The sequence below is a fragment of the Natator depressus genome, chromosome 6 (assembly GCF_965152275.1).
Source record: "Natator depressus isolate rNatDep1 chromosome 6, rNatDep2.hap1, whole genome shotgun sequence".
NCBI lineage: Eukaryota > Metazoa > Chordata > Testudines > Cheloniidae > Natator > Natator depressus.
This window is the reverse complement of record NC_134239.1, coordinates 32,500,773-32,525,832: the sequence shown is the minus strand read 5'-3', so window position 1 is coordinate 32,525,832 and position 25,060 is coordinate 32,500,773. Positions and strand designations below refer to the sequence as shown.

Here is a 25,060-nt window from a genome sequence, read left to right as displayed (position 1 = left end):
TAGATCCCAAGAGACCTGCCAGTCATACGAGTTGGAAAGTAGTAAGAAATATTTAGTTGAGGTTGATGTTGCTTTGATTCCCAACTGATTTAGTTGGGGTTGGTCCTGCTTTGAGAGCAGGGGGTTGGAATAGATGACCTCCTGAGGTCTCTTCCAACCCTAATCTTCTATGATTCTATTTGGGACTAGATTAATTATTATCTATCAAAAACTCAAGGAATTTAGGCATTTCATTTTTGGGCCTCTCTCAAAAGCTTATGATCAGATCTGTAAGAACTGCCAGAGGAAATATGACTTACATTTTGTTTTTTCTTTTCCTGAACAAGAGCCATATAGCGTAGAGCAATCTTAGTCAAAGTTGTGGCAAGGGAAGCAGCAACAAAGAAATCCCCATCCAGCAAAAATCCTCGTAATGGAGGTCTGCAAAGAAAGTCAATCATGAGGGGTTAGTTTTGGAAGACATTGTCTCCATCCTCCTTTTTTCCATACTTTACTTTAGCTCTCATATTGTGAGATCAGTGTTGTACAGACAGTTTGGAAGGTCTCAAGAGACTCAGTGAAGTTTTACATACACTGGCAGTGAGACGGGAAGTGGAAAGAATAAAGGACAACTTTTACTTTTATCATTAAAGGATCTCACAGCTCTGTACCAGTGTGAGCTACTTAAGCCACAAAATAACTGTGAAGTAGATAAGAGTAATCTTTTCATCCACCAGTGAGATAGAACATGCAACTGTTTACCAGAGCACAGGAACATTAAGCAGTAATTTAGGTAACAAGTGACAAACACCATACACAATTAAAATCGACGGGGAAATTTAGGTAGACAGAATGTAATTTACCCAAATTGGAATTTGGCCAGTACATCAGAGTTAACAATTAATTTTACAAGAAGTGCCATGTGTTGACTAAAGATCACAAGTGGTCAAAGTATTATCTGGAAGATAATAGCCTTCAATAGGGCAATGATCTTTACCATAAAGCTCAGGTATTAATTCAGCACCAAACAGAGGGAGAGACTAAAACAGAAAAGCAAAGAATAATAAGACTTATGGATAAAATCATGGAGAAAAATGGAAGAAACAAAGAAAGAGAATGACAGAAGAGAAGAGAGAAAGTGGAAAATATAATAGAAGAAAAAACTCTCAGATTTCCACTGCCAGTCCACATCATAAAGCTACAGACCAACCCAAGATTAAAAGAAAATATTAAACTAGATCAGTCTATCACAGAAAAATGGATTCCAGAAAAAAAACACTGTTTTCTGGAAAAGTGGAAACAACTAGAAAATGTGGCTGTTGCTGCTACAGCACCACATTTTGGACAAGTATCAATCCACCCTGTTTTGTGTGCACATGTAAGAACTAAAGGGGTAATAGACACAAGTTTGCTATTGGAGATTGACATAAGAAAGAAGGATATTGAGGGGCAATAAAGCAAATGAATGTTTCATAACACACACCAAAACCCTCTCCTAGGAAGAAAAGTTTAGCTAAAGAACACGTGCAGAAGTTCCTTTTCAGACAGAGAAGAATTCTGGAAAGGCTTTAGAGTTCTAACCATTTTTAATGTAGCTACCACTAGTAAAATATAAAATGCCTAGTTACCTATCTTCTTCCTTTTTGGCAGGTCGTGAACTACTGAGGGCACTCTGTGTAGCATAGGTGCCCATCTCCGTCACCAATTTTTGGGTTGGACCCACAGTCACCTCCTCTTCTGGTTTCAGATCACCAGCTTCTTTCTTTATTTCAGATTCCACTATTGGGATCTGACAATGAACAGGAGACATTAAATATATGCTAAATTAACAAAGAATTCAGTAAAGAATTTGAATATAAAGACAATCTTTTTGTTTTAAGGAAAGCAGCCTTTTTTTCATACAAGTGTTGTCACTTTCCTCAGATTCTCCACCTTTTCAACAGGGAAAGGTCAATTACAGCATAATAATTTGGAGAATTTTTTTCAATTTCTTCTTGAAGGGGGTGTTAATGTACCCAGGAGTTCATCCCAAAACAGGAATAAGCCTTGCCCCCACTATACTGTCTTGGATGCCTTTTACAAATTAAAACCTCATGTACTCCCCATTTGTAAGCAGACACACACTAGTCAAGTTGTACCCTATAATTTCAAATTTGTCGTATTCTTTCCCAATAAGGATTCTTGTTTCCTGTTCTGACAATGAGATCATCAGATATTGCTTCCTTGGAGTATACGATGATGGTTTACGAGTTTATCAGAAGTAAATATTGATGCATGAGGTCATCAATAATTTTTGCTCTAGAGTAAGACTACACATGACAGAGCCTGCAAAAGTCTTGAAGTTCAAAATACTATTGCATCTTATATGACTTTTTAAATCTTCTCTTGAAACACATTACATATAAAAATAAAAGCAGAAAGTTTTTTAGACAATATACACATACCTCTCCCAGCGACCTGCGGACTTCTGTCATTACACTTTGTATATCTTCCTTTGTGCTGCAATATTCTCCAAGGATCCACAAAGCTCCCCTGTAAATCCTGAGATAAGAAACATAATTAAGGCATGTTTTCAAGCACTACTGAAACTAGCACTATGGGTAATGATTTTTCCATTGAGCTCTAATGCACAATGAGGAAGTGCTACACTGAACAGCTTCATAGGGCTATGAGTTACAGCATGAAGAAAAGAAAACACATTGTGCTTACAGTATGCAACAAGCTAAAAAATATATAATGTGACTGGTCAAGACAATCAGTTTTTTGGCACTGCTATCCTATCCCATTGTATAATTACAAACTCAATATTCAAATTAAAATAACTATACAAGGAGAGTTTTCTGCTAAGGATTTATTCCCAGCTACATTAATCTTAACATCTGTAAATTCAATTCCAACACTTTACAAATGCTTAGCTGAACCGCGATGTTATTATGAGGTCAGTTGTGATGTTTCTAATAAACCATACACACTGAAATTGGGTCAGATTTTATCAGGTCAATAAGGAAAAATATATTCTAGGAAGATTTCAATCAAAACAGGTATTGTGGATGAACAATCCCCAGTTGTTCAATTTAGTCCATCTCCTGCCCAATAGGAAGTTACAATTTGATCTGGATTGTAATGAAGTTATGATTCAGATGTGCATTGGGTATCACAATAATAAAAGTGGTATAATATAATAGGAAAAAACGTGATTACTTCTGCTATGACTGAAGCTCTGCTGGTCCATCGGAATACTAAATTTTTAGTGCCCTGCAAAGGAAGCGTGGACTCCTTGCAGCCACCACTTATTTCATATTCTGCTATGTGGATTGGAATTCTTTTACAGGGAGTTCTCTGGTAACATACAATAAGCAATTTCTAGTTTCCTTCAAATGCATTTAAAATCATGTTGTGGTCATCCCTTAGCAACACTAGGTTATTTTAACAGACACAACATTTTAGATTTAGCCTTCATTATCAATTCTGCCGTCTAGTAAATGCAAAGCAAACAACTAACAACTGCATCATAAAAATGAGATTTATTAAGTCAATGTTCCTCACTCAATGCGATATGAATTCAATATGTTTTTCATAGAAATTTGGAGGGAAAGAAATTCCCCAGAAATAATTTCCTGGCAAATATAAATTCAATTTAAATAGGGATGACTCTACTCTGAAGTTTGCTCAAAATAAAATTCTCTCATCTAATTTCTCCTTTCAAACAGTTTCAAAGTGCATGAAAATTCTTAAATTTAGTTAATGTGCAGTGTACTCTTTAAAAATATTTTAAACCTACTTGACAGTTTTAATGGCATGAAAGACTTCCAGCATCTTCTCAACAATAAGTAGTCTGAGATTATCAAACCGCTGAATTGCTTCACGCACAAATTCCAAGACATCAGCAGCTGCAGCTTCATTATTATCACTTAGGAACTCCATCAGCTAGGACAAAACAGGAGTGAACATGAGCTCAAACAGCACAGTTACATAATTTTAAATGGTCACAAGTTTTACAAGAACTATTACAGCACCCAGTGCTGAACAGCAACAGAAGGAACAAGGACAAGAAACAGAAGGGAATATAGTATTTTGCATGTCATTTGCAAACGGATGTCAAACTGATTTAAGGTTGAGGTACCCTACAGTTCTCTCTACTAATTCAGAAGAATAAAGAGTACGAACTATATATCTTTTATATTCATTCCCAGAGATCAAAGAATTCATGCTTTCATACTTTATTCAAACAAAACTTGTGCATTCCAATAAATAAGCACCTTGAAACATTTTTTCTATTTGCATGGGTTACTGTATACCGATAAAAAAAATAAAAAATTGCAGTTCGCGTTCATCAAGAACAGTAAAATGTTTTGGGTTTTTTTGGTGGTTTTTGTTTTGTTTTATTTTTTGCAAAAAATAAAACGTATAGAAGATGGGTAACCTGCAAATAACAAAGAAGCCCTAAACTTTTTAGGGTAATAAAAGTATAATTTACAATAGCACCATTACAAAGAAGATATTAAAAGGTAAGATCTCAGCTTCAGTTATTTTCTTGGAGAAAGTAGCAAGGATTTTGGAGATCAGTTAAAACACATTTACTGTAAATATAATTAAATACTTGCATACCACAGGAATAACATTTGCAGCCATATCTGGAAACCGAACACTGCAGGAATGCAGTGTCCGAACAAGCAACTGCCTGTATTTGTCAGTATCTTCATGCTCTGTCACATTGTTTGTTTTAATCACTTCTTTCTTCAAAACAATCACCAGCTATAAAACATATCAAATAAGTTTCAATGGAATCATGCGCTTCACTGAAGAACAAGCTAGAATGAAAGCACACACACAAAAAATACGTATTTACCTCTTCCACATTTCTAGAAGATACAAGATCCAGAGCTAACTGAAGGGTTTTCTTGCGCACTTCTAAATCTGGAGTACTCAGCACTCTCAGTATGTCCATAACCAGATCCTGAAATCAATTAACACACTTAATTTAAGTTTCAAAACCAACATTTAGTCAGACAAAAAAAATATTTTTCTTGCTTTAATTAAGTCTTTTCTTTTTTGTGCAAATATACAAATTCAAATCTATAGTACAGAATTACTGAAGAGATGGTTAAAAAAGATGTGTAAGTTGTGTATAGCATATTGACAGAAAAGTATAATGGTAAAATGATTCTTAGTCTCCATTAAGATTTTTTTTAACTTTTTTTTCCTGTTTTGAGATTAGCATCTGAAGCCTGACTGTTCATGAAGCAAATTTAAAATATTTGTCTAATATGCTGTAATTTTATGTAGCATTTTTCAAACAAACCGAATCATTGAAGTTTCCAAAAAAGTCACCCCATATCACTGTTACTTCTCATGCTATCGAGTAAAACTAGACCTAAACAAAATACTGTTCAGCAGCATTTCATAAACACACCAATTATTTTAAATGTTGAAAGTACATTATTTTTTCTTACCATAATGACAGAATTTTATTTTTATTTTAGTTAAAGTAAAATCCAAAATAGGTTTCCCAGGGCGAACAAAAAACAACGGTAGGGCACTTACTTGTAACACTCGTTCATGAGCAGGATGCTCTTTCAGCTCAATCAAACGATCCAGTACAATCAGTTTCACATTGTTATCACTCTCTTTAATAATCAAGTCAATGTAACACTGAGCTGCTGCCTAAATAATAATAAAAAAAGAGTGAAAGCATTTTTTCAAAAAATTTTAGATACTGTGGGAAAGATAAGAACAACTATTTCTAGGAACCACCAATTCCCGGGGGAAATCCAATGAAGGAACACACTCTAGAAACATGAGGGGTTATTTTAATGATATGTAAAAGAAACTAGGCAGCTGAACAGTTTTCTAGGATTTCATTGCTGGAACCGTTTTCCAATTTAGGGCTCACCTGATGACACATTACTGGTAGCCTTTTGTTTGCTACAAGGCAGTTTTACCTATTGAGCAGAGACGCTGGCCAGAAATACCCAGAATTTTTTTTACACTAGCATCCAACTTCAGAAAGTTGTAAAGGCAATGGTGAGGTAGAAAGCTCATCTAAATTAGTTTTGTTCTTCCAGCTCCAAAGGAAATCTCACCAGCCATAACACATGATTTATACTCACACCACAAATTTTACAGGCTCAAGATAGGGTCTGTTTCTACAGTTCCCTGTTCCAAAAAGATGAAATAAACAGAATATATAATGTGTTCAGCTGCACGTTAAGGAGCCACTCTTGCAAGCTTTACTCAAATGAGTAACCCATACCTACACAGGCTGGCCTACTTCAATGAAGCTACTTGTGTAGGTACAGAACCCTCACATAAAAATCATACCATTAGGATATCCCAACATGTTCTGCAAGTTCATGACAAAAATTAAACAGCAAATTTAAAAAAAAAAAATAATGCTGAGGCCAGCTTATAGTACACAGACCTGATCCAAAGCTCAATGAAATGAACAGAAAGACTCCCACTGAGTTCTACAAAATTTGGGTCTCCACAATAGACTAAAACCAAACCAGATATGCTAATACTTGTTGCTGTTTTAAGTATGGTTTTAATTACACGCATTCTAACTATCATATCTCATTTAGCAAAAGTGACTGCACTGCAGCAAGAACATAAAAGAATGAATACTTCACTTGACTTTGAAACTATAGTAGAGTGACAAGGTTGGAGGGGTAATATCTTTTATTGGACCAACTTCTGTTTGTGAGAGAGATATGCTTTCAAGCCACACCGAGCTCTTCTTCAGCTCTGGGAAAGGTATGCCCAGGGTCACAGCAAAATGCAAGCCCAGCATATGCAAATTGTTTAGCATAAGTAGTTAGCACATACTGTAAGGTACCATTCAAGGTAGAGTTTTTTTATTTTTTGATACTATATAGTGTCAGGCTGACTGCCCTTTACATCACAGACTTCTGTTTACCCACAAAATGGGCACAGAAAAGCCAGCAACAGCATACGATTGCTCAAACCTTCCTTGTCCCATTAACAGACTTCAGTCCTGACCTAAAAGGACCACAACTATGGATGAGAGCGTAATTTAGTCTCTGTTACTATGCAGCACTTGGCTTCATTGCCAAGAAGACTGCAAGTTAGTATCAACTGTGGAGGTGGTTTGTGTAATGTTTACATCTGTCCACTGACAATTGGATAGAGACCACCAACTCGTTTCCTACTGGCCAGTGACATCCAGAGGCTCACTTTAGCCAACCATTGAAAAGAGAGATAGTCACAAGATGGTTGAGTCATTTGTCTAGTGGCAAAACAGTCATGCAACAAAGAACGTCAATCTTTCAGACATTACACATGTTAAACTGTAATGTATGCTAACCCAGTGTAATGTAGAGAAGTTATTAAAGCATTCTTAAACATCATAAATCACTGCAATACCTTGATTGCTGTTGGTGCACTGGAGAGTGTAACTAGTGTTCCTGCTGCTTCATATTTTACTGCAGGACTAGATGATTGCAATAAGTTGTAAATACAGCGTATAAATCGAGCTCTTTCTGATGGATTAGCATGGCAGACCTAGATGAGAAAACAATAGATGGAAAGCATACTGAAGAAAAATAAAAAGCTATTTTAAAAATACAAGAACTCTAGTTTATCTCCTTAATTGCCTCACTGCAGGAGGCAGTGAAAAACAGGAATGACCTTGTTTGAGGATAAGAGCCCCTCAGTCTAGGTTGATTGGAACCAAGCAATATGAACTAAGAGAGTATTATACACCTCTTAAAATCTCAACTTGTAAAGAATGTCCTGCACTAGCTAGTTGTATGGGGTACTCCATAAATAAAAGAGGGAAAAAACACAGAAAACAAAAACATACTTATTCCCAGTCCAGGTTAAAGCAAATCAGATGTGTGGAAATTTCATTGCATTAGCTTGCACCTTCTAAGCTTGACCAGTCCATTGCTTTTAAGAGAAATTATATCCAGTTCAGCTAAACAATGAGTCATCATTCCCAAATGGACTACCTGCTCATTTAAGACTAGATTTCTAGTTATAAAACATCTCACTATCCAGCCAACCTTTCTGAACTGTATTTTTTCAAAATAGAGTGAAAACACACATTTGTTTAAATGACTGCAGTCATTTCCCCATACCTTGTAAATTAGTTCAACAATAACCAGCTGAAGAATGTCACCAAATGTCTGGACTTGGTCAATGCAGGTACTCAAATAATCCAAAGCTCGATCCTATGGAAATAAAATAAAAACAAACCATTCAGATTACTTGAAAGACTAGAATCTGTATTAAAACTTAACAAAATGATCACAATATAAAAATAAAAAGCACAGATTATTCCTTCTGCTACATTCAACTTACACTTTTAGAACAGCCCATAAAACAATATACAAAAATAAAATTATAAAATAATGAATTCATTTAGGCCCTAAAGAGCATTATCTTCACACAATTGTTTGCCACCAACCAAGCAAATAGGTCAAAACCCCTTATAACCAAAACATTATTGCTGCATAACAAATATTTCAATTTTTGAGCAAATGAGGCAAAAGGCTTCTGAGCCAAGATTGCAAATGTCATTTGAGAAATAAATAGCTAATATAAGTTACAAAATGGTAGGTAATGTGGCAAATCTTCATACGGCTAAAAATGATTATGCCTCTCAGTGCCAGTGTATCTCCCTTCCACATAAGGGGACTGCATCGTTTGAAAACAGAGAGGTGTTAAGGCCTCACTTACCTTATTCTTCTTCTTCAACATTTCCAAATACTTCCCAAATCTATGAACGGTCTTTAATTAAAGGGAGGCATCGAGGCATATTTGTTGTATTAAAACATCTGCCATATCAAATTGTTTACAAAAAGCTCCATTAGCTCTATGTTTAGAGATTTCACACTCTTAAAAACCCTGAAAATCCCCGGCAAGACAGAGATGGACAGAACCGCAGAAGCCAGGGAAACTTTAGCGCTTTACTTATTAAGCTGTTTCTGCAAAAATAATGTTGGAAGCCAGTGTAAATTCATATTCTGAATAAGCAACCAGTAAATGATATACAGGAACCTATCTTCAGTCAAAATAGAACATTCAGCTACCTCTGCCCCAAGTTAAACAGCCAAGGTATAACCAGGGAAACGAAGCATACAGTACCTCTCAAAAATGTATTCTTTTGCATGACCTGAGAGCTTTCCTACTTCAAATTTCTGTACCATGTATTTTTTACTACCAATGAAACCTTTAAAAATATTTCAGTTCTAGTTTATAATTTTCATAGTTAACTAAATTGCACCTATTTTATGCACAAGTGTAAACTGAAAATTTACACCACTAACAAATGAAACAACAGGTTAGTCAGTCATTAACTAGATGTTCAAAAATAATTTTAAGAAAAATATCAGAACCATGAGAGAATTAGGACAACCAATTTTACCTGATCTGCATGAATTAGCATCATAAATGCATTTCTTTTGCAGCTTGCATCTTTCTCATTCACCAGGAAATCATGGATCAATTCAGGAGCATCAGGTATAAGATGTTCAAAGTTTCTTTTAAAAAAACATTTTGGGGGAAAAATGTAAGAAAGGTAAACAGAGTGATATAGCTAAATACTTAACTGCATGTGTTCTACATAAATGTTTAAAATGTGAAGGATCTTTATTTTTTTGTTCAAAATCCTTTGTGCACTTATGTTAAAAAGTGTGTATATTCCTTACATCCATTCATTCATATTTACTGAATTATTGCTTGTTACTCTGCTAACTAAGACCTCCCTCCCTCAATGGTTTTGGTTTAATTTTAGTTTATTTGTATGTATTTGTGTGATTGAATAAGTTTTCATTTGAGAACAACTTTCACATTACTGCTACTGCATATATAACTAAATCATAAAGTTGTACTACTTAATTTAAAAAAAAAATAAAAATAAAATTAGCTGAAAGTTGTCCCACTTTCTATGTATTCACAGCAGCTGTACAATCTTCATTCCCAACAACCTAAACTAAGCGGATTTCAGTGGAGCTCTGGGCAGGTGCAGAGGTTTGCCCACTCAAAGTGGCTTGCAGGATCAGGGCCTTAGTTAAATTTGACAAAGCTGTAGTGGTAAAAGGTACTATATCTTCTAAGCCTACTGAATTAAGCAGGATCAAAAATAAAATTCCAATGAATATCATATTAGCCTCCTTTTCTATCAGGACTTTCCAGGTGAAATCCACTGACATTAGCCTGGGCCTCTTGGGTCCAAAGGTTTAAATAATTCACAGTTTTTACCTGTAAATTGTGTAGATTGCCAGGACTGCATTTCTGCGCACATAGCTGTGACGATGTTCTAAACATGCACGAATAGCTGGCATCAAAGGTTCCAGTAATTCTGCTTCTTTCAGCTTGCAAAGAAAACGAAGAGTAGAACCCCGGATAAATTCATTGGGGTGCTGAAGATCCTAAAACAAGAAAAGTAAAGTATTTGTGTTTGCTGAAATACCAGGTTTTCCCATCTTACAATTTCCCCTGTTGGTAACCATTTGCCCTCTGAACAAGAGCTAAAATGACTGATAAAAAACTCTCAACTTTGTAATTAAACTAGCAGCTATTGAAATACAGGAGAGATGATTTTATTTTATTCCCTATATATAGATTTAGAACCATTGCCACATATGGGATAACAGATCTTTCTCTCTTCAGTGGAGAAAGTGGAATAAGGGAAATCTGAACGTCCGTAACCAAAACATAAAGACAGCTGAAGGCAGGATTGGTACTACTTGTTATAAACGGTAAACACCCAGACGCCTCGGTGGCATTGCTACACTACTTGGGCTCAAGTTTTTAAGCTTTTACTGCTACTTGCAGGGTTCCAATATAGTTATTTTTCCTTATCAACAAAAACAAGCAAATTCCTAAAGTGTTTCAGACCCAGTGGCAACCATGCTGAATGATTCACTACATTACTACATTATTCTGAGTTGAAAATGGCAATTAAAAAAAAGCCAAGGAAAAGTAACCGACTATCCATATTTTCATAATTTGAAGATTTCATTGGAAAGAGTGTGGTCTAGCAATGCCACTGTATTATTCCAGACTGTCAACTAGATCTCAAAGTCAAATGTTTCTGATAGTGAAGTTTTCTCACCATTTTTCAAGGTGAATGTTAATCAGATTCAGGACAGTCTCAGTGGCACCAAAGCAGTAACATCAGTGCAAAAAAGAATGAATGTACAGTCTCTTCCGACAGTTTCAGAACAGTAAATTTCAAATGCACTGGAAGAGAAATGCTCATTCAGCAAGCTGAAGTTATGACCCTCCAAGTGTAAAATGTTTGTGATCTTTATTGATAGCTATAATTAATGCCTCCTTGAGGGAAGGCAAGTTGTGACCACCCTTAAACACAGGAGGATCTGGTCCCCGCTCAAACAAACTTGCCAATTTCTAAACTCTTTCTGAAGGATAGGTGACAGAATGCCAAAATCTAGCAGCATCCAATATCCTCCTTTTTGGACCATATTCAGTTGGGTCTCAAACCTGGACACGCCACAGAATCTAGTGATGTCAGCAGTCAGTCTCCTCAAAAAAGATGGATAAAAGTCAGAAATACAGGTTGATTCTATTATACCTATGCCACTGATCTTGAGATGGCATCCCACTTCTGCTCTGCCGATGATGCCAGCCTTCACTGTCCACTCATTACATTTCTGAACAAGTACTTTCATGCTTTCTCTCATGCTCCCACTTTGTATGGGAGGAATCCCCTATAATGCCTTGCCTTCTTTCTAATCCCTTTCTTAAAACTTTTTTGCAATGTCTATAAAAATGTTTTGACATTTGACATTGGGCAACTAATGTGCTGAAACCACTGTCTGTCACAGTGATCAGTATTTTCTCATTGTTTCTCACCAATGGAATCCCACACGGTGCAAAATTGAAGACTCTTTTGTTCAGTGTTTGTCAAGCCACAGAGGGAAACATTAAAACCACTATGATGATCAGGTGTATGCCTCTTTTTCAATTATCTCAACAGAGCTATTTCCTGGAACTTCCAGTGAGTGGACAAAAACTAGCTCACAGGCTAGATCTGATTAATACAAAGGATATTAGAGACACAAGGTGAGTGAGGTAACATCTTTCATTGGACCAACTTCTGTTGGTGAGAGAGTGAAGCTTTCGAGCTTACATAAAGTTCTTCAGGTCTCTGTAAGCTCGAAAACTTGTCTCTCTCACCAACATAAACTGGTCCAATAAAAGATATTACCTCACCCACCTTGTCTCTCTAAAACCCTGAGACCAGCATGGCTACAACAACACTACATAAGACAAAAGATATCAGCAATGGCCAGAAACATCAACTTTTATCTGCAACTGGCCAAGAAATTACAACCTTTTGTCTCAGATGCAGAGCATGCCACAATAGTCCATGCCTTTAGCACTTAACTACACAAATACAACTAACTCTATCCAGGGCTACCTGAATGCTCCAGCTAGACCAGACACATATGCCATCTTTTAGAAGGTAAGACAAATTGATAACTACGTATTACACATGGACATGTGTGCTGCAATTTCATGTCCAGGTATAACTGAAGGTGCTGGTTACCATCTGTGAAGTCCTAAATAGCATAGGACAGAGTTATTTCAGAGATAACTTCTCCCTTTTATACTCCCTCATAACAATTGCATCAACACTGTTAATCCCCAGAGAAGATATCACAGGAAAAGGTAACAGGGTTGGTCCTCACCACTCAGCTCCACTCCTGCTGGAAAGCAGACAGTGCACATCTTTGTTTAGGCATAACTGAAAGTGTTTGCATTTTCTTGGCAACAGATCTTCCGGCTAGCGATTCCTCAACTCTGACCCATTAAGTTAGAGTGGTTAGGTCACTGAGGAAAAGAATGCAGTGCATCTACTCATTTGGATCAAAATATTATATTACCTGGATATGCTTTATGTAGAGATCGATCAGATACAAAGGTGATAGGGCATAAAAACATAGAATAAATAAACATGTTTACCTTTCTATAGGCATCACATACAAGGATCATTTCTTGCAACAGTTTGCCATCCGGAGTGGTCTTCGGAACTATCTCCCAAAAGACTAACAGCAGTTTTTTGATGGTATGATCTTGAAGAGGCAGTACAAAACGAATAATAGTCATCAGAAGTCCAGGTAGTTTTTCACCGTTCAGGATCATGATAATTACTTTCTTCAAGGCCTCTGTCTTAGACTTTACATCTCCTTTTTCTGGTAGAGGGAAGGAGGAGTTCAAAAGCACAGCAATTACAGAAAGTGACAAAGTAACAGGCGCTCCCAGAATTACTTAAATAATCAAGGCTTGTTAAAACAATCTAACAGAAATATTGATCTCCAGCAAATATAAACCTTGCCCCTCAGGACACCACCACATTATTTTTTTTTTTTTTGTATTACCATAGCATCTAGGAGTCCTAGTCAAAGACCAGGACCAGACTGTGCTAAAGAGTACGCTAATGAATTCATACTCCTAAATTTAAGAGAATAAAAAACGAGCATGGGAGGTTTAATAAATATAGCTGTAATTTAGCATCCAATGAAGCTCAGTTAATTCCACTACACAGCTCTAATGAAGGGAATTTCATTACTGACAGACGATATTCACACCAGGAAATCACAAAGCATTATGGTGTTGCAGTCATTCTTGTATAGGCACCAATTACTTCTGGGGGAATTCTGCACCACTGCGTATGCACAGAATTTATGTCCCCTGCAGACTTCTTTGCTTCCTCACAAAAAAATGACTTTGATGGGGAAGCAAAGGGAAGCCACAGGAGTGGTCATGCAATCCTCCCCAGCAGTATGTTTTGGGTGCTGAGGGCAGCCAGCAGAGACTTAAATCACTGTGGGGCAGAGGAGTGGGACGGGAAAAGACTAGGCTGGTGGCTCCTACCCTGCACCAGGCTCAGCTGCTAGTCCCGGCTGGGCAGGGGAGGATGGGACTTCCTCTTCCCCTGCACGACATCTGGGGCTGGGTCAGACCCACCCTCAGATTTCTCCCCCAGCTGCCGGAAGCTCTGCAAACTGCCCCTCCCCCCGCTTCCTGCGCCTATCACTCATCAGCTGCATGGGGAGGGATCCCTCTACAGGGAGCTGCTGCTCCATCCCCCATGCATCCATACCCCCTCATACCCAGACCCTCCTGCCAAGCCACACACCCCGCAATCAGAACCCCCCCATGAGTCTCACTCCCCCTGCACCTAGACCACTCTGACGAGCCACCTGCACCCAGATCCCCACCCCACTGAGCCCCAAAGAGTTGCACCTGGATCCCCATCCCACTGAGCCCTACTCCCCCCAGCATCTGGACCTCCCACTGAGCCTCCCACACCAAGACTCCCCCACTACGCTCAGACCTCCCCACCCGAAGCCCCAACCACTTTCACCTGGACCCCTCCTGCGGAGTCCCATTACTGTTGCACCCAGAACCCCTAAACAAGCCCCTGTGCATCGAGATCCCCCACTGAGCCACCCACACCCAGACTGCCCCACATAGACCCCTCTCAACCCACACCTGGATTCCCCCCAACACTAAGCTCCTCCACCTTTGGATCCTGCCTTGCTGAGCCTGCCTGCCCACACGCAGTGTGCCTGGCACAGAGAGGCAGAGCCAAGGGATGTTTCTGGGGCAAGCCCAGTCCTTGCGCTGTGTCAGGGTTGGGTGCAACCTCATCGCTGAGTCCACGTCCCATGCACAGTGATTCCCCACCTCTGTGCAGCCAGTAGCCTGTGTTCCACAACATCATGCTGGAGCATGCACATTTATTTAGCAAATAAAATTTGCAGAATTTTAAACTATTGTGTGCATAATTTTTAATTTTGGGGGGCAGAATGCCCTCAGGAGTAACCTCTGAGTTAGTAAGAATGCACTAATGTTGGCAATATGTACTGAACTACAAAGCAGCAAAAACTTAAAAACTCCAGTCGGTCAGTGCATTCCTTATTAAATCTACCTGAGCACAAACATGTACTACATCTATAGGAAAAGAGAGAGAGAGAGTTAACAGACACAAAAAGAGAGACTTGCTCAGATACAATCAAGATAGGATCTATATAAATGACAGGTCATTAGTGGACAGTTACTACCAAAACACTGTAAACAGAGGAAATTTTCCCTCAAGTTTCAAAATCTAACATTAATCCAGCAAACCTAAATTCACAGATTGCTGTATACATCAGTATTTAATTAGCAGAGATTGCTAGGGCCATCAGACATTTATTTTGCAATGGACAGACTTCCGACCCAACACATACTAATGTAGGTATTCTTGAATTATGGGGAGGAAATGGTTGCTAGAGTACTACTGGCTTTGGAAATGTTAATTATTTCAAGTGGTTTTTGGAGGTATTCTACTCTTTCCTTTCTCTGCTTTCAGACTGGTTGAAGTATTCCAACATGTTATGTGGTAGAACAGAACTTGCAAACAGGAGCTCTCCTTGAAATCTGCATTGTAGGACTACTTTGACTCTCACTGACCTCAATAGGAAGTACTATCTTTCTACATACATGAAATACAGAAAGGTATTACGTTTTACCTTTTTATGCATAGGAGACAGTTTACTTAGTGGATTGAATTTTTATTTGAGTGGCCAAAACGAAGGCTTTACCATGAAGTAACCTCTCTCTATTTCCCATCCTCAAACAGGTCTTAGGATACTTGAGAAGTATTCAAGTCATAAAACAGAATGATAACTTTGTCCCAAGATTTCTTGCTTTTAAATTGTAAGGCATATTCTGATAGGTGCTTTAGATCCTATATTCACCAACTAGGGCCTCAATTCAGCGAAGTATTTAAGTGAGTGAGTAGTCCCACTGAACTCCCATGCTTAAGTACAGGTCTGTATCCTGACTACCTTTTTACTGGACTTAGAATAGTAATGTTATGGATGAAGGTTAAATTTTTCAATTACCAAATTAAGTTTATTTAAACATAATATTACAGTTATGTACTTTTTAAAATAACTATAAAAGCAATTAGTTTAAGAGAGATTGGTTTTATATTTTACAGTAAGTATTACATTAAAGGTTATCACATAATGAGAAAGAAAAACAAGTGTTAATTCAAGTAAAACTGAATAGCCTGTTAGCCATAAAGTACATTACTTGCCTAGGTCATTTTTTAAGCTGATTTCAGATGGTGGTTCTGAATCCATTGGAACATTAATCAACGTATAACATACATTCTCTGCGGCTGTCATTGTTCTTGGTCACAAATACTTTCTTAATAGAAGAACTACTTCCGACAAATATCAGGCACTCTAGAAAAAACAAAATGAAATTAACGGAACTTGCTAATAACTGCATAACAAACAGCACAAAAGTACGCTACTGCAATTTCCACAAAAATATTAAATGTTCAATTTCTCTAAAAATTTGGATTTAAAGGACTTCTAAACTACACTATTCTAACTCTTTGGGGAGAGGTTTTGATCTCCTTTCACTTCATAAATGTTCTTATTAATAGTGTGTTAAAATAAGTATGCAAAATCCCCAAAGAAAAAGTAATATGCAAAATTCTAATGAACATGTGAACTACTTAGATATTAATGAACAAGTTTTATAGGGACAGCTAGGGTCTAGTGGATTGAGTATAAAGATGCAAAACACTTTCAGATCTATGAATGAAGAGTGCTGTAAGAGCAAAGTATAATAGTAAATAAAATAGTAACAAATACTATAACTAAGATTACAAAACAATTTCCTTTAACCCTTTAAAGATTCATTTAAACTGAAACAAGTGTAAAGAAGAACTACTGAAACAAGTTAATTTAATTTAAACTGGAACAAACTGCTGAGCGCAGTTATGGAATCTCCGTCATTGGAGGTTTTTAAGAACAGGTTAAACAAACACCTGTCAGGAATGGTCTAGTTATTATGTACTCTTGCAATGAGTGCAGCGGACTGGACTAAATGATCTGTTGAGGTATCTTCCAGTCCCACACTTCTGTGATCAATGGAAAGAAGAGCCTGTCTTACAGACTGGAAGAGCCTGGCTTGTTTACTCTAGCAAAAAGGCGGCTGAAAGGTGTATGACTGCTCTCCATAAATACATTAGACAGGTAAATACTAGGGAGAGTAAAAAGCTATTTAAGCTAAAGGAAAAATGTTGGCACAAGAATATTCATATAAACTGGCCATAAACAAATCCAGGCTGGAAATTAGAAGTTTTCTAACCATCAGAGGGATGAAGTTCTGGAACAGCCTCCAAATATGAATTGCTTTGCAATATGAAGCTCTCACTTGGGCTAAGCTAACTTCAGAGAAGCTAACTATCCTGTGAAGCTATAACCTTAAGTTAGGAGAGTGAAACTTGTAATGTTTGTTAGGCCTTTCACAAAAATCAGAACACATATTGGAGATCACCCTGTAATAACTGAACATTTTTGGTGTAAGAAAAGTCCTTTTCACTCGTTCTTATTAAGAACTCATACATAAAACAAGTTTGAAGCTTTACATAGTAATGTTTTAATTAAGAGATTTTTTTAAATGAAAACTGTCACTTTTCCAATATTTTGTAACCATCTGTTCAATTAATTTCAAACTTAAGAATTCTCTGGGTAGAGATTACCCATGATAAATTTATGCAGAAAAGTAGCTTTTTTTTTCTGGAAGTTGTATGCAAGTAGTTCAGAATTGGTCTCAAAATGGAAATTGAAATATACCCTTTACTATGGAGTTTTGTGACTATCTATTTTAATATTTATTAAGCATGCTATACAGTATGAGATTTTTAGCCACTAACAGAGTAGTAAACTTGATCATTTGAGCCCCAAAGCATAATATATCAGGAAGCTATAAATATGTGAAAACAGATGCGAACGAGTCAGAGTTTAAGGGCAGAAGGATCATTTAGTCTGACTTCCTATAGCACAGGCCACCAATACTAACAAGCACCCCGCACACTAATCCAGCAACTGAAATGAGATCAAAGTATTACAACCCATAGGTGACTAGACTATATTATGTGCCACAGTCAGAAAATAGGAGGGACCGAGGAGCACTCAAGGAAAATAAGGCCACTGCAAGAAACTTAATGAATTTTTTGCATAGGTCTTCACGACTGAGTAGGTGAGGGAGATTCCCAAACCCAAGCCATTCTTTTTAGATGATAAATCTGAGGAACTGTCCCAGATTGAGGTGTCATTAGAGGTGGTTTTGGAACAAATTGGTAAATTAAACAGAATAAGTCACCAGGACCAGATGGTATTCACCCAAGAGTTCTGAAGGAACTCGAAATTGCAGAACTACTAACTGTGATATGTAACTTATCATTCAAATCATCTTCTGTACCAGATGACTGGAGGATAGCTAATGTGATGCCATTTTTTAAAAAAGGCTCCTGAGATGATCCTGGCAGTTACAGGCTGGTAAGTCTAACTTCTGTACCAGGCAAATTGGTTGAAATTATAGTGAAGAACAGAATTATCAGACACATAGATGAACACAATTTGTTGGGGAAGAGTCAACATAATTTTTGTAAAGGGAAATTATGCCTCATCAATCTACTAGAATTCTTTGAGGGGGTCAACAAGCATGTGGACAAGTGTGATCCAGGGGATATAGTTTACTTAGATTTTCAGAAAGCCTTTGACAAAGTCCCTCACCAAAGGCTCTAAAGCAAAGTAAGCTGTCATGAAATAAAAGGGAAGGTCCTCTCATGGATCCGTAACCAGTTTAAAGATAGGAAACAAATGGTAGGAAAAAATAGTCATTTTTCAGAATAGAGACACATAAATAGTGGTGTCCCCGAGGGATCTGTCCTCGCATCAGTACTATTCAACATATTCATAAATGATCTGGAAAAAGGGGTAAACAATGGAGGTGGCAAAATTTGCAGATGATACAAAATTGCTAAGGATAGTCTGCTTTGAATTTAACTACAAAGAAATCTCTCAAAACTGGGTGACTGAGCAACAAAATGGCACACAAAATTCAATGCTGATAAACTAAAAGTAATGCACACTGGTAAACATAATCCCAACTATACATATACAATGGTGGGGGTCTAAATTAGCTGTTACCACTCAAGAAAGAGATCTTGGAGTCACTGTGGATAGTTCTCTGAAAACATCCACTCAATGTACAGCGGCAGTCAAAAAAAGCTAACAGAATGTTGGGAACCATTAAGAAAGGGCTAGATAGTAAGACAGAAAATATCATATTGTCTCTATATAAATCCATGGTACACCCTCATCTTGAATACTGAATGCAGATCTCGTCACTCCGTCTCAAAAAAAGACATTTTGGAATTGGAAAACGTACAGAAAAGGGCAACAAAAATGATTAGGGGTGTGGAACAGCTTCCATATGAGTAGAGATTAATAAGATTGGGACTTTTCAACTTGGTGTTATTCACTCATCATCACACAAGAACTAGGGATCACCAAATTAAATTAATAGGCAGCAGGTTTAAAACAAACAAAAGGAAAGTATTTCTTCACACAACGCACAATCAACCTTTGGAGCTCTTTGACAGAGGATGTTGTGAAGGCCAAGACTGTAACAGGGTTCAAAAAAGAACTAGATAAATTCATGGAGGATAGGTCTACCAATGACTATTAGCCAAGATGAGCAGGGATACAAAACTATGCTCTGAAGTGCCCCTAGCCTCTGTTTGCCAGAAGCTGGGAATGGGCAACAGGGGATGAATCACTTGATGATTACCTGTTCTGTTCATTCCCTCTGAAGCACCTGGCATTGGCCAGTGTCAGAAGACAGAATACTGGGCTAGATGGACCATTGGTCTGACCCAGTATGGCCATTCTTATGTTCTAATGGCAGGGAAATGGTTGAGATATACCCAGATAGTCCTAGCAAGTGATCTGCACCCATATGCTGCAGAGGAAGGCAAAAATCCCAATGTCACTGCCAATGTGACTTGGGGGGAAATTCCCTCCTGCTCCCACATCTGGTGATCAGTTAGATCCTGAGCACGTGAGCCCGAACCAGCCAGCCAAGCACCTGAGAGAATGCTCGATGTTATGCAGAACCCTGGATGACCCCCACCCCCAACTTCCCCTCTCCAGCCATGGCCACCTCCTGATGCTTCACAAGAAGATTTAAAAAAACCGAAACAAACCTCTTCCATAATACATGGGGGGGGGGGGGGGGAGAGAAGAATCCCTTTCTGACCCTGGTGACAAGTTGAAACCCTTTAGGATAAACTTTAGGAATATCTGCGTGTGGGTGATGGCAAGGTTTGCCTGACTTTTTGGCCCTTGACTAGGTCTTTCCCATCACATATAAAGAAAAGGACGAAGATACAGACTTAAAACTTGTTTAAACTGATCAAATTCAACTACTCGTTAAAAAAAAAACCCTACTAATATGAGCATTCCTCCAGAACTTCGGCGTGTCAAATTTGCTAAGCTCTGTCAGAGCTCCCACTGTTACGTAAACATTTAGTAATAAGAGAAAGGGAGCCTTCTTTGGTAGTTCCTATTTGGAGCACTAGGTTCCATAATGCGTTAAGTCTGAAGGTCTGTTAAGAAGTTAAAGCTGCATCAGAACTATAATAATGGACTACATTAATGCCAACTGTCCGTGTGACCCGTGTGACCCCACTGAGTTCACCTGCTGGAACTTACTCATTTTGAGAAATTTGGAACATGGTGCTCATGGTCATCATAAGCTCCACAAAATATGCAGGCAGTGCTTATAACTTCTACGTGGTCTCTACAATGACTCTGCTCACACCAGTTACAAGCCTGTAAATGTCTTGAGAATCATGTGAGGCTTCATGGAAGGTATAATCAGGTATTGTTGATCAGTGTACATAAAACACTTTGCCAATATAAAACATTTCACAAGTGCTGAAAATTCTTAAGAGTTGAGTGTAAGAATCATAATTGTTGCAGTTCTTGATTTTATTCATTTTAGGTTTTCAGTGTTAACATTTCATGAACACAGATTTTTGCATTTAACTCTTTTATTTTTAAACTGAGAACAAAGCTGCATACTATGGAGCTGTGCAATTCTCTTTTGCACAAATCTGTTAACTACAACTCTACACTACTTACCCTAAACTAGGGGCTCCCAACCTTTCCAGACTACTGTACCTCTTTCAGGAGTCTGATTTGTCTTGTGTACCCCCAAGTTTCACCTCACTTAAAACACTCGCTCACAAAATCAGACATAAAAATACAAGTGTCACAGAGCATTATTACTAAAAAATTGCTTACTTCTTCATTTTTACCATGTAATTATAAAATAAACCTTTTGGAATATAAATATTGTACTTATATTTTGGTGTATAATATACAGAACAGTATAAACAAGTCATTGTCTGTATGAAATTTTAGTTTGTACTGATTTCGCTAGTTCTTTTTATGTAGCCTGTTGTAAAACTAGGCAAATATCTAGATGAGTTGATGTACCCACCCTGGAAGACCTCTGCATACCCCCCAGGGATACACACACCCCTGGTTGAGAACCATTGCCCTAAACCAGGGGTTCCCAAACTTGGTTCGCGGCTTGTTCAGGTAAACCCCTGGCGGGCCGCGAGACACTTTGTTAACCTGAGCGTCTGCAGGTACGGCCGCTCCCAGTGGCCGCGGTTCGCCGTTCCCAGCCAATGTGAGCTGCGGGAAGCAGTGGCCTAGCCCGCGCCGCTTCCCGCAGCTCCCATTAGCCGGGAACGGCGAACCGCGGCCACTGGGAGCGGCCGTACCTGCGGACGCTCAGGTTAACAAAGCGTCTCGGGGTCCACCAGGGGCTTTCCCTGAACAAGCCGCGAACCAACTTTGGGAACCCCTGCCCGAAACCATAGCCCTAGAACTATAGAACTGTATAACTGTGTTTTTCAGCAACTTCACTTATTTTAAAAGTCACTGCTCTGAAGATACAGGATAAAAATCATCTATCAAGAATGCAAGGCAAATTTATAATTGCTTATAGCATCAGTTCAAAAAGTTCTCTTTTCATTTTTCCAAGTGACTATTCCTTGATGAGAATTAGCCACATAATTAGTTCAAAGTTTTAAAGTTCAATGGTTTTTATTTCACATTTTTCCTAATTTTTAAGGGGGTGGGGGGGAGATGAACGGCTATAGCCATGGCCGCAAACCTGCAAACGCATTTGCCACTGACTTCAATGGGAATGCTCCAGCACAAAGCTATCCAAATATATGTCTACAAAATGAGAAACTTAAATAGTAAATAGAAATAAAGGTTTATATATATATATATATATATATATATATAAATATAACTTTTCATTGTCCTTGTGTTCACATTGACTCCATAGATTTAACAATACTGCTAAATAACCATAACAAAAAAAACATAGGTTTAAGAACCCAGAAAGAAAACAATCAATTAGTGGAATGGATCTTTGTTGAAACTTTCCACAATTTTATTTGACACAGAAAGTTTCAGTCCAAAAAGAATGAGAATTTTTAGCAAAGGTGAAAAGAAATCAAAGTAAAGCTGCAACCTCACACCCCGACCCTGCAATGAGTTTTGGGCAGGCAGCCTCAGGGTCCGCGAGTAGGGTGACCAGATGTCCCGATTTTATAGGGACTGTCCCGATTTTTGAGTCTTCTTCTTTTTAGTCCCCTATTCCCCCCCCCCATCCCAATTTTTCACATTTGCTGTCTGGTCACCCAACCCGCGGGAAACCCCAGTTAACTGTACTAGGAGTCCAGAGGGTCAAAGCCAATCGCATGGGGCGGCCTGAAGTTTAAACCTCTCTGCATCACCTCCCCGGGAGCCTCCCCAGCACTGCACAGACCCGGCCCGATGGCTCCGCGACTGCCTCACAGGTCACGAAACAAATCGGTGGCGAACCGGGGAAGAGAACCCGGGGGTCCCGACTCCCCGCTCTGGCACCGGGCCGCGCTACCCGCTGACTCGTCGGCTGCACGGCGACCGCAACCCCCGGGGACCCCCAAGAGCAGGGCCCGGACCCGCTGCCCGCCCAGGGGAACCGCTCCCACCCCCGCGGCCCAGCCCGGACTGCCCGGGAGGCCGCAGGAGCAGCCCAGGGCAGGCTGGTGCCCGTCGAGACCGGAGCGAGGCCGCTGGCTCCGGAATGGGGGCGGGGGCCAGTCTCCGGCCGCGGCCCTCAGGGCGACACGGGCCCAGCGCAGGAGTTCGCGCCCTCCACACTCCGCAGCCGCCCTAGGCGCTGTACCTGCCTACCGTGCTGCCCGCGGCAGGCCCCCTCCAGCCCCGGCTCCCTCCCGGCTGTGCCCGCTTCTCGGCTGTGGCTGACGTGGAACCGCTCCGCACGACAGTGACGGACCACATCGGTAGTACGGCGGCCGTAGTAGGACACGCCTCCTCCGTACGAAGCAACGCACAACGGGGGGCTCCAGCGCGCGCACCCCGCGCGGGATGGGAGGGGCCGGCGCGTTTGAATGGGCTAGCCCCAGCCCCAACCCCGCGCGCAGCCCTCACTCGCCGCGTGACCCCTGACCGTCCGCTCCGCCGCCGTCCTGGCCCTGGCCGGTGGCCACGAGACAGCCACGTCACTGCCCCCCGGGTGTCCTTGGCCTGGCTGGGCAGAGCGCGGGGCACGCCCCGGGCAGGCGGCTGGAGCTCACCCCCGCGGCGTGGAAGACAAAGGCCACGCGTTTAGACCAGCCCGGCGCTGTGGGCGTGCTGGGCCCCGGCCGGCAGCTAATGAAACTCGTGACTAGGCCTGAACGTCGCTGCTGCAAAACAGAGTAACAGCCGTGTTAGTCTGTATTCGTAAAAAGAAAAAAGAAAAGGAGTACTTGTGGCACCTTAGAGACTAACCAGTTTATTTGAGCATGAGCTTCCGTGAGCTACAACTCACTTCATCGGATGCATAGCATATCGTGGAAACTGCAGAAGACCGATATGCTATGCATCCGATGAAGTGAGCTGTAGCTCACGAAAGCTCATGCTCAAATAAACTGGTTAGTCTCTAAGGTGCCACAAGTACTCCTTTTCTTTTTTCTTGTTACAAACATTGTGTGCGCCACACAGCTCTCCAGGGACACCGGTCAGAGCTGGGCCAGTTGGCCTGCGAGCGAGGTAGCGCGCTGTCCGCAATGGCTGAGCCTCCTTGGGTCACACGTCGCATGCAGCCTGACTACTCCGTCTCTGGCAGCGATCAGATCTGCCCTGGGCTAAATCACGAAGAGAAACATTTCCGGGAAAAACAACGAGGAGGCCTTGTGGCACCTTAGAGACTAATTTATTTGGGCAGATGCATGGAGTGGAAAATACAGTAGCAGGTATATTTATACATAGTACATGAAAGGAGGGGACTGACCCCTCCTGTCCCCGCAACCGGGTAAGGTAAAGATTTGTCATGTTCAGTGAGGAGAGGGTATTTACCTCTGCATGGAAGAGGCTAGCAACAACAGAATAGTAGATGAATCACATGGATCCAAATCATAGTAGTTAATACTGTGTGCATTCACTGTCTCTTACACCCTCATAGTATACTTCCCCTCTCCCCCAGCCCTAACTGCCTTCACCTGGACTCCCTTGCAGAGTCCCATTCCCCCTGCACCTAGAACCCCACACTGAGCCTGTGTGCACCTAAATCCTCCCTCTCAGGGTAGATCAATTTAAAAAAATATTTTAAAAATCTGATTTTTTGGATAAAATGCTTTTTGAAGAAAACTATCTAAAGATTGTTTTAACTAAGATACATTATAGCTTAAAGATATTGCATCATGGAACAGGGATTATAAATTCTAATTTGATGCTATGAGACAATATATTCATGTAATGTTTAAGAAAAGTTTTGTAAATGAGTTACAATAGTTCATGGATTAGGGACCCAATCTTACTGGGTTCCAGATGCTTCTGTATAGATTATTTCGGTTAATCTTTCCATCTACACAGTGGCACTCAGTGCTCAGTCTAGAAGATACCATCAGAGATGCTTAGTTTTGCAGTTCTCAGACTGGATTTGTAACTCCAGAGATAACAGCAAAAACGTTTTAAAATAAATATATAGAGAGAGGTAATAGACCTCAACCCCACTGTCCCTCTGCAAATTTGTGTACATAGCGTCAATCCCTGACCTCTCTCTAAAAGTGCAAAGTTTCAAAAAGTTCCATGAATAGAAGATTGTTGGGGGCGGAATAGATCTGGACAAGAAGAAGTCTGGAGATAAATGTGAGAAG

At 39.7% G+C, this 25,060-nt stretch overlaps 1 protein-coding gene across 2 annotated transcripts in view; it reads right to left on the bottom strand.

Moving 5' to 3' along the window:
- COPB1 (COPI coat complex subunit beta 1) overlaps positions 1–23,320 on the bottom strand; it is a 36,610-nt gene extending 13,290 nt beyond the window's left edge. The window contains exons 1-14 of one of the 2 annotated variants that reach the window (XM_074954958.1): positions 23,086–23,320; positions 16,061–16,211; positions 12,934–13,163; positions 10,204–10,373; positions 9,368–9,482; positions 8,079–8,171; positions 7,363–7,500; positions 5,524–5,643; positions 4,829–4,936; positions 4,588–4,734; positions 3,761–3,906; positions 2,424–2,520; positions 1,608–1,768; positions 300–420 (exon numbers count right to left, since the gene is read on the bottom strand). In XM_074954958.1, coding sequence (XP_074811059.1) covers positions 300–420; positions 1,608–1,768; positions 2,424–2,520; positions 3,761–3,906; positions 4,588–4,734; positions 4,829–4,936; positions 5,524–5,643; positions 7,363–7,500; positions 8,079–8,171; positions 9,368–9,482; positions 10,204–10,373; positions 12,934–13,163; positions 16,061–16,151 — 1,737 coding nt within the window. In that variant the 5' untranslated portion in view covers positions 16,152–16,211; positions 23,086–23,320. The remainder of the gene's footprint in view (positions 1–299; positions 421–1,607; positions 1,769–2,423; positions 2,521–3,760; positions 3,907–4,587; positions 4,735–4,828; positions 4,937–5,523; positions 5,644–7,362; positions 7,501–8,078; positions 8,172–9,367; positions 9,483–10,203; positions 10,374–12,933; positions 13,164–16,060; positions 16,212–23,085) is intronic. The other variant, XM_074954959.1, reaches the window with a different exon arrangement.
- Positions 23,321–25,060: the final 1,740 nt, after the last annotated feature.